Source organism: Heloderma suspectum, chromosome 7, assembly GCF_057233095.1.
Source record: "Heloderma suspectum isolate Gila_16-S chromosome 7, 16-S_ref, whole genome shotgun sequence".
Taxonomy (NCBI): domain Eukaryota; kingdom Metazoa; phylum Chordata; class Lepidosauria; order Squamata; family Helodermatidae; genus Heloderma; species Heloderma suspectum.
Window position 1 is genome coordinate 101,461,777 of NC_139464.1, and position 13,419 is coordinate 101,475,195.

At 41.8% G+C, this 13,419-nt stretch overlaps 1 protein-coding gene across 6 annotated transcripts in view; it reads right to left on the bottom strand.

The window, feature by feature from the left end:
• GRAMD4 (GRAM domain containing 4) overlaps positions 1-13,419 on the bottom strand; it is a 121,979-nt gene that overhangs the window by 44,049 nt on the left and 64,511 nt on the right. For all 6 annotated transcript variants that reach the window (XM_084810980.1, XM_084810976.1, XM_084810975.1 and 3 more), the window contains 3 exons: positions 11,574-11,694; positions 4,419-4,480; positions 327-459 (listed from right to left, as the gene is read on the bottom strand). In XM_084810980.1, coding sequence (XP_084667106.1) covers positions 327-459; positions 4,419-4,480; positions 11,574-11,694 — 316 coding nt within the window. The remainder of the gene's footprint in view (positions 1-326; positions 460-4,418; positions 4,481-11,573; positions 11,695-13,419) is intronic.

The window sequence follows — 13,419 nt, forward strand, 5'->3', positions numbered from 1 at the left end:
TCCCATGTAGGACTTACATCTGAGGAGACATACATAGGATTGGGCTGCATGCTGACAAGAATAATATGTGATAAATAAATTGTAGTATAGATTTTCAGCCTGATGATTTTTCTTCTTACTTCTAGCCTATTGCAAACCTTTATTATGTTTCCTCTTATTCCATACGTTTCTCAATTACTGCATCCATGGAAGCTGGCATAATTAAAAAGTCTTAGATAAGCCTTTTTTTTTACGTTTTACTGATTGTTACTTACTTACATTGATCACAACGCTTTTAGCATTTAGTATTATTTAAATAATAAAATGGATCTTCTAGTATCATTTACCTTCTAGCACTAAGTGGTTCTTCTGTTTCTACTGTGTTTTCTTCTGGCTGAAATCTGAAGTCTTCAATGTATTCCCCAAATTTGTCATAAACCCACTTCTGAACTCTTGAACATACCATATGGCTGCGTTTATCTAATGATCAAAACACATTATTTTTATAATTACATCTAAACAATTAGCTTAGATGCACAGTTGCACAGCAACTGTGCAAGCAATTATTCTAAAACACAGACAGAATTCCTCAGATGGCAACAGAATTGGCGTTTATAGGCATTACAGTGACACAACAGTTGGGAGACTGAACTTTTCGAGAGACAAAAGACCTGGTCACAAAATCTCGCATGGCAAAGTGGTCCTACCCATGCCTGAATGCACTGACACGCACAGTCTGTTTACCAGCCTGACTAGTTTGCAGATTGGTTGCATTATACTGTGGGTAGTCTTTAATGACAAATCTGCATTGTAGCTTATAGCAAAGGCACCTTCCCAACCATGGTGCCCTCCAGATATTTTGGGTTACAAGTCCAAGAGTTCCTGACCATTAGCCATGCTGGCTGGAGCTGATGAGAGTTGAAGTCCAAAACATCTGGAAGGCACCAGGTTGGGGAAGGCTGGCCTACAGTAAGAGCCCAATAGCTAATAAGACAGTGCTCCAGCAGTCATCTTGGATCCTGGCATCTTGCTTGACCCTTCCATGATCACAATGGCAGGCATTAATATTGTAAAAAGCCCCAAAGAACATTTCCACCACCATTACACCAAGCCACCTTAGAGGAGTTTCAGACTCAATCTATATATATTTTTAAATACTTTCAAATTTGATTTTAACAAGCAGAGTAGACAGGAAAAAGGTCTTTGCTCCAGAAGCAATGGAAACGTATTATTTCTTCATGCTTATATAAATCAATGTTCACAGAGAAAGCAGGTTCTAGAGAGAAGAAAGCTTTGAAAAATAGGAAAAAAACAAAAAGGAGGCTAGAAACAAAGAGAGTGACGTTCATACAAAAGATCACAAGCTTATAATTTAAACAGCTTTGCACTATGGCTCATATAGGAAAAAACCTTTAAAGGCAGCCAGATGTAATGGAGGAGAAATTCATAAAAATACATGAAGTTTAAGCAGCTTTGTAGTGTGGCTCATATGTAATGAATGAGATGTAATACTCCCATATTTTCCCAAAGTGTTGCACCCGTTTCCCCGTTTCACAACTTATGGGACCTATTTCTAGGCAACTGTCTATTGTCAGTCAACAAAGACTGCCATTTCCTTGTGGCCATCCCAGAATGAACTGGTTGGACATCTTTTTAGAACTCTACACAGCAAATATCTGGCATTCATGGACATAAGAGAGTCTGACAAGAATACTTTATCAGAAAATATAATGCCCTTTCCCACTCTCTCTCTGAGAGACAAGGTCATTTTCTGGTCAAGTAAAAAGCTACTTTGTTTTGCTAGTTCTTGGGAAAAGGTCCTACAGCAGAGTGATTATCTAAATCAGCAAGAGAAAAGGCAGATTTAAATCAAGTTTCCTATTGATATATATTTCATAACCAACCACTAAGCCATGTTAATTTACAACCACATAGGGTGTTTTTACAGTTCCATTCTTACAAGTCCTTACATCTTTTTCTTTTACTGTATATTTCAGATCCTTTTGTATTTTTTATCTATAAAGGAAATGTCTTTAAAGCAGCCTTTCCCAAACTGATGCTCTCCAGATGTGTTGGACTACAACTCCCATTATCTCCAGCCATCTAGAGGCTATTTTTAAATATTCCCATACAGGATCTGTCCTAAGTTATGACCAGTACCCATGACCGTTTGTGAGGTTAAGCATGAGAATATAGGGACCTGTACACTGGACAATTGTCTTTTCATCTTTCTAGTATCGCTGCTTCTGCTTCACTCTGCCTCGGCCCAGCCCTTCCCTGACAAAAACAAAGTGGCAAACAAAAATGAAATGCCAATAACTGATAGCTAGAAGCAAAGTCTGATAGTTACTGGGCAAACTAGAGCAGTTTATTCACCTCAGGTAAAAATGAAATGCCTGTGTTTGGTAGGTGGAGTATAAATATTCATATTTGAGAATGGATCAAACTGGTTGTTAAGAATGTGTTAATAGAGTAAAGCTTTTTGAGGGCTATTAGGATAGTCACGTATACCACAGCACCTGGAGGTTGATGAGTTGGGCCGTTTTTCAGCCTGGCAGCTCAAGACCAGGAGTTGCTCTGCCTAATTGGGAAAGTGATAACTTCCCTGGTGGGAAGATGCAACCTCCTTGAGAGGGTGGGATGGGGTGACCTGAGACTGAATTTGGATTGGGTGCTCCAAATCTGCCTGGAGTTGCTAGGGCTAGACAATAAAAAGAAAGCGAAGGACGGGGTGGGTGTCTCTTCTGGCCCTGACGGTACTAGGGTGTGCTGCTGGTCGATAGCTGTCCTGAGAAGCCCATACTCTGGTATGTATAGGATAGACTAGTTAGTTTTATTGTTTTACTCTTGGGAGTGTGCGCCTTGAGGTTTGGCATTTTTGGTTTTGTTTAGAGTTTTGTTCTTGTTTGTCCTTGCTTGTATTTTCCTGTACAACCTACCTTCTCTCCTGTAGTCCTTTCCCTTTGCCCTTTCCCTTTTCAATAAACTTTTATCCAACCTTCAGTTGGTGTGGTCTATCTGAATAACTTCAGTGCTAAATACAGTGCCTATTGGCCTGGGTGAGAGCTACTGGGTTACTTTGGGGAAATTTGGGGCCGAGTTAGGCCTGTCCTACCTTGCAGGGTTGTTGGAGTGAAACCAACAATCCTTTCACACTGGTCCTTCATATATATTAGAAAAGCCTCCTTTAACTCAATAACCTGGTTCGCATGACATGGCAAGCCATCATGGGTTATCACCCATGGTGGCTTGTCGTGATGTCCTAACCTGGTGCAGTTTCTGCAGGGTAACTTACTTTTCACAAACAAGCCACCCTCAGACCCCATGGCTTGATGTTGGGTTGTTCAGGGTGGCTTGTTGTGACATTTGAACCTGGCAGAGAGGGTGCTGCATGGCTTGTTTGACACGGCTAGAGAGGCACTCAGCAAGAGCAGCGAAAAACCTGAACATTCCTCACAGTGCCCTCCGCTCCTCCTCCTCCAGTCTGGTGCTTCATTTGATAGCAACCAGCTTTATCCCCGTGTGAATCAAGTTAGCACAGCTGTGCGTGTATGTATGATTAACTTACCTCGAGATAAGTGTGCATGCCCCCCACCCCCGCAATTCAGGACCATGGTGATGTGGGAGGGAGGATTTAAGCTCCCCCCTACCTGTTTGCATGCCAAATCCCCCCCCCCCCGAGGGAATGGTTAAAAATTTAGGAAGAGGAACAGGCTGCAAGGAGCAGCCAAGGAGGCTTTTCTTAAAGTGTTAAAGGAAATAAATAAACCCTCAACCACCCCACCCCTCCACTGTGAAGATGTGGCATACAGGTGCTTCGCAAGACAAGAAAAATGGGGGAGAGGATCTAATCACAGCAGGAGTATAGAGGAGTTGTGCCACAAAGGCCCCTGGGATACATGCAGGGAGCAGGCAAAAGGAGTAAGCTGGAAACAAGCCACAACAAGCCTCAGGGAGGATGATGGTCCGTTGTCACCACTGTGGGTTAGCATTGAATAACCAACCCATGGTGGCTCATTCTCGGGCTGGCTCATTGTGACGTGCGAACCACTCCAATATATCTGGCAGGGGCCATTGTTGCATCTGTCTGGATTGTTTAATATTCATTTAGATATTTTTAAAGACAAACCTATTATTTACCTTTTTAAAAAAAAATCAACAAAATCCAATTTAAATTTTTAAAAGCTGATTTTTGTTTAAATCATATATTGTTATCCACCCTACCTACTAGCACAGGAAGTGGCCTTGCATCTCCAGTGTAGCAGGACTCGTTAACAGAAGGAACTGCACATTCAAATAAATTTCAGTCTCCTAAGTCAAATTAATTATTACTTGCCATATTTTCCTGCCCATCCTTTTAGGGCTATCTTCCACACTCTTCTGGTTGGGGGACAACCTGATTGAAATCACTAAGAGTACCAATAAGAAGGCAAATATACCTGTTCCATTGACTTGTGTCTGTGCTTTTGTGGGTTGCTGAATAGGAGGTGGTTCTTCTGCTCTAAAACAAACCAAAGGGGAGAAAAACAAGAGCAATTTAGAATTGCTAATTGTTCACCCACTGAACAAAAACAACAACAAAAGTACATATTTCATGTATGTACTAGCTTGCTAGAAGAAGGATCTATATCACTTTTTTTAGTATCCATCATCACAATCAATACTTCTTAGACAGGAAGAACATTTGTTTTTCATGACATATAAACATATAAAAACATATATAAATTGTGTATCTGACACATGAGGTTAGTGGTCAAATGTGCAGTGCAGTTTTACATACTTCCATTCACTTTTGTCGATGAATTCTGCTATAAGGGCCTCCCACCCACCCACCCACAAGTATCAAGTAAAGCCAATGCATTTTGAGCAAAGAAAAAAAATCCCTTGCATTTCCACACACATTCGACAAGGAACTGGTCAAATCTGCATTCACTGGAGGATCCAGGAGTATAATTCTTGAAACAAGAGATGCTCTAGAAGTAGATCATGCAAAGGGAAAGTAAAACCTTGTCCTTCAACCAACTGGAAGCTACCATAACTCAGTGTGCTTTGGTTTGAAAAGGGTTTCACAAACTTTCCAAAATACAAGAGTGAAACACTGTTCATTCTCCTGCAACTGGGAAAGAAATAGGGCCTTAGTCTGGTGTCTGTCTACACCAGCGCTCCATGTCTCAGTTGGTTTCTCTGTTTTATCCTTTGTTGTTAAGGTACATTTGTGTGCTCCTCCATGTATATGTATGTGGCCCACAAAGGAATCCCTTACAAGACTAAATACTCAAGCTGGGTCAAATAACGAGCTTGCTGATGAAAACATTCCTTGCAATGCCTGTCCAGATATTGTGGGGAACACAGTGGCCTGGTTCGCATGTAGCACTAAGCCATGGTGTGGTTTGTCTGAATTCATCCCCTCAAACAAACCAAACACCACAAATAGAACCCATGGTTTGTTGTTGGCTTATGAAGTCTGGCTTGTTTAAACCATGGCTTGTCATGATGTCTGAACCCAGAACCATGGCTTATCCCTGGCTCGTTTGCACTGCTGTCTGCCCTGAAACAGAAGCGCCCAGCAACACATCCTTGAAAATGAAACTGCTCTGAAGGTTGGCAAAATGGGCAGGAGAGAAACAAACCAGAAATAGGAAAGCAAACCACAGTTTGTTTGCTCACCTGCAAGACAATTCATGGCTAAAGCAACAAGCCATGGTTAACATAAACCATGGCTTAGCCTTATGTGCAACTAGTGTCATTAATGAGATGCTGCCTTCCCTGAAACCAGAGTTGAAAGCAGACCCTTTAATCAGGGACACCCTCAGGGAAGATACCAATCACATCATCTGTTAATGGCAAAATCTGGGACCTATTGCAGAAATAAAACAGTTGATGCTGCTGGCACATCTTGAGTCTGGCACTAAATACAACTGAACCCTTGCATACCATCTGAAGTTGCCCTTCATGCTAAAGAGAAGTCTCAAACCCACTGCACTCCATCTGTTTAACATCTTAATTTTTGTTAATTGATAAATTGCTGTTTCTATCAAGTACGGTGGTAACAGCAGCTCAGGCTCCATGTTTAGTCTCATGACAATTATAGTAGCATGAAATGTCATTTAGAGCTGGCCATGAATGGCTAATGACATATAATTTTACACAGCAGCAAAGTGCAGGTTTACATGCTTCCATTCAGCTCCAGCCCACAAAACACCCCAAGAGTCAGTGCCAAGGAATTAGCAAACAATTTTATTTTTACAGCTGGCATCTATGATGTTCAAGTTGAAAAGGAAACCTAACACAAGATGCACTTGTTATTTACTTGAGCACCTTCAAAGCGCACCACAGACTTCCAACAAGGTTCTTGGGCAGGCACTGTGACTGTTGCATAGCAATTTATGTTATTACATTTGCTTCAGAAATATCCCTTCCTACCCTCAACTCCTCTCCAAAGACCCAAACTCTTCACCTACAAGTAGCAGAAGCAACAGTAACATTACAACCAAAACAAGTAATATGCAGGGTAGCTACTTTAAATAACGGCTACTTGGGGACTTAAATCTCTCTAAAGCTTTAAAAAAAAAACACCACTGGTCAGTTTATACCTGTACTCATTAATGCGCTTGAATATGGTTTACAGTTTCAAGGATATTTCAGCTTTTAAATAGATGTAGAGGCAAACTCTGGCAAAAATGTGTTACCAGGCCAATGACTCCCAAATGGTGTGCTAGGCTCACTAGTGAGGTGAGAGAAAGGGAATCCTGGTGTCCCCTACGGCAGGGGTGGGCAAAAGGTAGATCTCCAGCTGTTTTGGACTTCAACTCCCAGAAATCCCTGGCAGCATGGCCAATGCTGGGAGTTGAGGTCCAAAACAGCTGGAGATCTTTCTGCCCACCCCTGCCCTAAGACAATTTGTGCTATGGCAGAAACAGTACTGACAGACCAAAGGGAAAGGTGGGACACTGGAAGCCTACTGAAGTAGGATGTCTGGCTATTCATTTGGGAGCTGATCAATGAAATATATGTTTTATAGTAAGAGAAAAGAAAACAACAACATGTACCTCTGGTTTCAAGAGTTTGGGAAATACTAAATTAGGTTGCACATTATCTTGCACTGTTCATTCCATTAACCTATATAATAACTACCTATTGGAGAAAAAATCCTACTTCTGAATACATTCATGTATTTTTTAGCTTTGACCAAAAAAAGGTCTTAAAAGGGATATAAAGCCAAACAAGAACTGGCCCAGTGTTTCTGTTTGTTAGTTTATACATTAATGACTTGCTTAGGAAGTGTGGAGGTTACATGAAAGAGACCTCAGCATTCTTCCTCTTCAAAACATATGCAAGCTTACTCCCTTCCTCTTCCCATAGTCTACATGGTCTTGTAAATTAAGATCTTAATAGATTGTTAAAAATATTCTAGAACAGAATAAACTAATCCTCAGCAGTAGCCATTCTACATATAATACTAGTGCAATGGTGAACTTTAATTTTATTGCTTCTCTAGTCTTGCATATGGAAAAAGGACAACATAAAAGCAAGAAAGTGATGAGGCAAAAAACAAAAAAGAATAAAGCAAGATTTCGTATGTTTATAACAGATCCTCTGGCCAGTTAAACTTTTTAAATATCCTGATATTGGCACTATTCCAAAAGTCACAAGAACCAAGAAAAGAATATATAGAAGACCACTGCAGATGTAATAGTCTCCACATGCCAGCTATATCCAGCAACCAGGAATAATTAGTGCTACTGCTAGCTGGCTTCACTCCCACCCCTCCTTTAACTGAGGTTTGCCATTGCACAGGACCATTTCTAATCATGGTTACCAGTACTCCTACACTCCAGAACTCCACTTTAAGACTTGGTTGTTAAACTAACACACTGAGCAATCATAAGGGTGAGGAGCCCGATCAATGGAGTGCTCTGATGTCGGAGGCTCTGTCCTGTCCAAGAGGAATGGCAAAGGCATATTTTGCCTCTCCATCCTTCCAAAAGGGAAATTCTGTTAGACAGGCCTCACAGCCTAACTTCTCTGCAGGGGCAGGAGTGTGGTTGGAGGCTGGGAAGGCTTAGGTCAGAGGTTGGAGTGTTCGTGGTGGCTTCTTCTACTAGATCAGAGGTCTGATTAAGGCTTCTGGGGGGTATTTCCAGATATACCTATGGCACATGGGAAGCTGTCTAGGGACCACAGGATTGCTCTGGTTAGCAATGATCAGACTGCACCAAGAGATCATAGTATTCTGGAAACATTATACCTCCTCCATCTATATTTTCTCAAGGGGATGTAAGGTATATAGTAAAATCAATTTAAAACATACAAGATTAAAAACAACACAACAAAGAGCAGAAAATCACACCATGACATTCAATTTTATTCAATTTCAGCTAGTCAAGAGCTCCATTAGGGGCAACTACTAAAAGGCCTCATCTCTTGTTCCCACCAGCTTAATTTCACGTTCTGGCAGGCATACAAGCAGCATCCAGATAAGGTTGCAGCTGGAGAATCAGCCTAAGCTGATAAATGACACTCCTAGTCACAGGTGCCACAGACAGCACTGAGTTCAGGAGGACCCCCAAACTGTGATCTTGGCCTTTCAGGAGGAAGGCAACCCCATCCAGAACCAATTGATCCCCTGCTATTCAGGACAAATGGCCCTCCCACCCACATTACCTTCATCTTGCCTAGATTAAGTTTCAGTCAGTTTGTCCTCATCCATGTCAAGACCAACTCTACACACCTGTTCAAGACTTCCTCAGCCCTCCTGTTATTAGAAGATGGAAATGTGAGGCAGAGTTGTATGTTATCTGTATACTGGTGATGCTGTAACCCAAACCTCAGAATGACTTTGCCCAGCAGTTTCATGTAGATGTTAGAGAGCATGGATAACAGAATGGACCCTTGCAGCACCTCATAAGCCAAAGGCCATGAGGTGGAGAAGTAGATCTCCCCAGCAGTGCTGACTGAGACTATCCTGCCAGAAAGGATCAGAGCCAGCACAAAACTGTGCCACCCAAACCCATCCCAGGAAGACAACCACAGTTGATTGTATCAAAAGCCACTGAGAGGTCCAGAAGAACAAACAGGGTCATACTCCCCCCATCCATCGGTCAGCTATCAGAGCAACCAAGACCATTTCCATCCTATAACTAGGCTGAAACCAGACTGAAATGGATCTAGATAATCACTTTCCTCTAATACTTCTTGGAATTGAGACCACCCACCTTGCTCAAGAACAGGATGTTTGATAGGGGGCAATAGTTGTCAAGGACCACAGGGTCCAAATTTGATTAAAAAAAAAAAAAAGTTTCACAACTGCCCTTTTAAAGGGAGCAGGAATTACACTTTCCCTCAAGGCAACATTCACCACTTCCAAGGTCCATCTAGCAAGCCCAGTCCTGGCAAATATCACAAGCCAGGTCAAGAAAGAGGCAGTAGGCCTCAGTCTTCCAAGCAGCTTGTCCGCGTCCTCAGGTTGCACGAACGGAAAATATCCAAAACAACATGACCAGGCAACTGTCCTGGCTGCATCTACCTCAGACTCTGTTAAAACTATGGCATCTACAACAGAACAAGTGCAAGCAATTTTGTCTGCAAAATGCAAGGCAAACACAGCAGTCTTTCGCAGGCTCTGTCAGCCAGTTCTATGAGCCCTTTTTCAAAAGGCTCATTACCACGTGAAAGAGGTCTGCTGGCCAGCATTTTGCAGATGCAATGGTGGCAGAGAAGTACAGTCTCTTTGCAACCATCACCACCGCCGCCACAGCGTAAACCCTATAACGGTTTCTTACCTGTGTTCAGTTATACACTCCTTAGCTCTCAGGGCATCTTCAACTGAAGGCTAGAAGCCAAAATCAAAGTTGAGAGCTATGGTTGGAAAACCTAACAAAACATTTAACTTTATACCAAGAGTTAGAATGTGAAGATGTCTGCCATGTCTCTCTGGAGAAGATATTTCACTCTTGTGGTGCCTCTACAGAAAAGGCCCTATTCCACATGGTCAAAAGTTTCTGTTCCCATGGGTATGTGGCACAGAAAATGGAAACCCCAAGGGAATGGTAGGTGACACATCAATGTGAGCCATACTCTCAAGCCAGAAAGTAGAGGCAATAGTGGAAATAGCAAAACTCAACTACACCCTCCAGTTTGCCAATAAGGCACTGCTAACAGTAATTACAGTTTTGTTATGCGATAAACTAGCTCACAGCTTGTAAAACAGTGTTGACAAAATGCAATTTACAACAGACAAATGGCCTATCAGACCATTTCAAATCATTTAGACATTTGTTCCACTGGCAAAGTGCTTCCTGCAGCAGATGCTGTACCAAGTACAAGACAATCTCTGAGCATCCTCATGGAAAAGCCTATAAAACGGATGCCACTGTACTGTTTAGTATTTCTTCTTTATTATGGGCACGATAAAAAGAAAATAAATTCTTCCCACCTTACTTCTTTCATTCATTCAGTACATTTATATCCCGCTCTTCCGAGGTAACAGCTCACAAAGTGGCTCATAAATGCTGAAGGGGTTAGACACAGCCACATATAAATACACAGAAACAGCAGTATCAGAGTTGAGGAAATTAAGATAAATGTGAGGTTGCTGAGAACAGAATGCATATATTAACTACTTATTCAGGAAAGGCCAGTTTGAACAAATACGTTTTTAAAGCTTTCTTAAAGGCCAGCACCGAAGATATAAGGCACAAAGCAGCAGGAAGTAAGTTCCATACTTGAATTACTTTACTACGTCTTACTGTCACATAAATATGCTTCAACGCCTTTCACATTTGCTCTGATGTACCTCCACCCATCAGGCTATATAATGAACAAAGGGATCAAGAGCTGAGTCCCTTAATTGTGGGAAGCTGTTTTTCCTGTGCCTACTTTGCAGGTTTGGTCTCTCTGTCACACAAACTGGTTTGTTAGGCTCAGATTTCCAAAACCTAAGAAGCAGCAGCGTCAGTCAAGCTCTTTCAGAGCAAAATGAGCCACCACATCACAGCAAATGCATTACAGAGTTTAAAAGGGACTTTTTCACGTAGATTTGAGGCCAATTTCCCCCCTTAATGAACTGATATAAGGAGGCTCTTGGAAATTAATTAGGCTGTTAACCATTTTTGTGGCATCTGACATTTTAATGTAGTCCCAAGGGCCAAACCACACATTAGCATTAATGCTTAGGCGTATGACTACATCTCCAATTTTACTTTAACTTTTAGTAAAAATTACTTTTGCTTTAAATTATAGGTGTGGGGGGAAGGAATCCTTACTAGGAACACGGCATATGGGGAAGCACAATGGGAACGAAAATCCACCCCCACCCCATGCAGCACGAATGCTTAGAAAAAAGTTTCCAATGACACCAATGGGAACCTTTTTTATAAGTTTGCCAGCCATTTAGAATTCAATATCAAAAATAATATCACTACTCCAGAATCACTTTGTAATCACCAATTTCCCACTTCATTCCACCCAATGCCGGAATCAGCAAACATCAGATTTTATTACCCATCATTCACTCTGTGCCACTAGAGAACAGCCTGTCCTCTTCTAAATCACCAGCCATGCAGCACCATGTATATATAATACATTTCCCTTACCTTGTTTTAAGAATTTCATTGACTTTTTGTTCCAGTTCTATCCTCCTCAGACGTTCTTTTTCTAGTTCTTGTTTCAATGTTTCTGCATTCGTTTCTTCTCTCAGCTTCCTGAGCTCCTCCTCTGTTAAGAAGGGGAAAAAATAGGGGGTTTACCCTGAGTTAGGTCACCAAAACTCGTTGGGAACTTAAAAGCTATGTAGGTTGCTGTTTTCTCCACCACCACCTCCTCCACCCACCCTGGCAAGCTTGCTGTACTCAGGGAGAGGATCCAGCTCTGGGCTCACAAGTTCCTTCCACTGCAGGGGGAAAATAAATAATTGAACTGATGGTTGCCATATTTGAACACAGGGTCCAAGAGCTGGGTTGCTCCCCCTGGACCTCCCGGAAGGGAACACAGGAGAGGTGCAAAGTGGAGCAGTGTACAGCAGCATATCCCCTCCTTCATATTTCACAGCATATCTCCTTCCCCCACATAGAGGAGTGAAGCAGACTCAGCAGGTGTCCCAAAGAGCCAGCGGAGTGTGCAACCAGCTTAGCTCCTCTGTTTTCTTGGCCAGATGGGCCAGCCTAGTGTGCCAAATTTGTCCCACTGGCCAAAGGTTCCTCACCCCTGCTTTAGGTACACTCTAAAATGTTGTGTACATTGATGGAACTGCATGTAATAAAAATAAACTAATACACTGGTTCTAATTGCCGGTAACATGATTTATGGCAGACACGATGTAGAATTCAAAGTACTAATTGTATTTTGGTCATCCATACCGAGCTGCAATGTCAACTGACAAAAAAGGCAACAGAAAGGTTCAGACTTGATAATCCAGCTATGAAATCTAGCTTTAGAAAAGATTTGCAGATGCAAGAACCCAAAACTGAAGACTTCAAACAACACAGGAAAGTTTACTATGTTCATGACAGAAGAGTGAGTGGCAGCGGAACATTTGTGAGTATTGGAATCCAGAATGAACCACAGCAGCTAAGAGAGACTTGAGCTGCATTCAAATGGATCTCTGTACTATGGTTAGTTTTATGAGAAAGCGCCCAGTCCACCCCTCCCCACACCCCCAAACAGAATTCACATGCACCTCCCGTCTCTTTTTCCATAATGACCACAAGTTTCCACCTCAATTTTAGATTACCTACAGTTTAGTGTATTGTATAAATCCTAAATGGTAGTTAATAATTATTAACTATGGTTAGTGGAAAAGAGGCAGCTTCATAAACTATGGCCTGAAATTGTATTGTTTCCACTATCCATAGTTAAGATTGACCACAGTTTGCCTGGGTTTGGATGACGTGGCAAAATGCAGTTAATCAAAAACAGAAGCAAAAGCTTCCAAACTCTTCATCACAGCCGCACCGGAGAGGGGAGCGTGCAACCCTGGATGAGGCTAAACTTGTTCTTAAAATGCTAAACTATGAACCAGCCCTTGATATGTACGCCAAGGACCATGAACTACTAAGAAAACAGCTTGATACAAACAAATACTAACATGCATTCTTGCAAACCAGATCTTGTTAGCCAGAAAGTTTTTTGGCCTGCTTAGATCTCTTCCTAGATATCTTTACTAATCTGATTTCTGAAGCCATACTGTAGAATTCATTGTAATTAGTGATGGCCAAACTAACAGAAATCATAATTTGCTCATCAAGTTATGAATACTTGTGTCCATTCTTGGGCTTCCTTCACATGGAGCTTTTATCCTGCAATTGAGATTGCTCCTTCACCGAAGTTTGCAGGCTCTTTACATGACACTGTGACCCTGCCATGACCCTCCTGCACTAAATGCCCTTTGTTCCGTTTTTAAATAGACCGCAGATAATGAGCTATCAATGAGCTACCCCATTG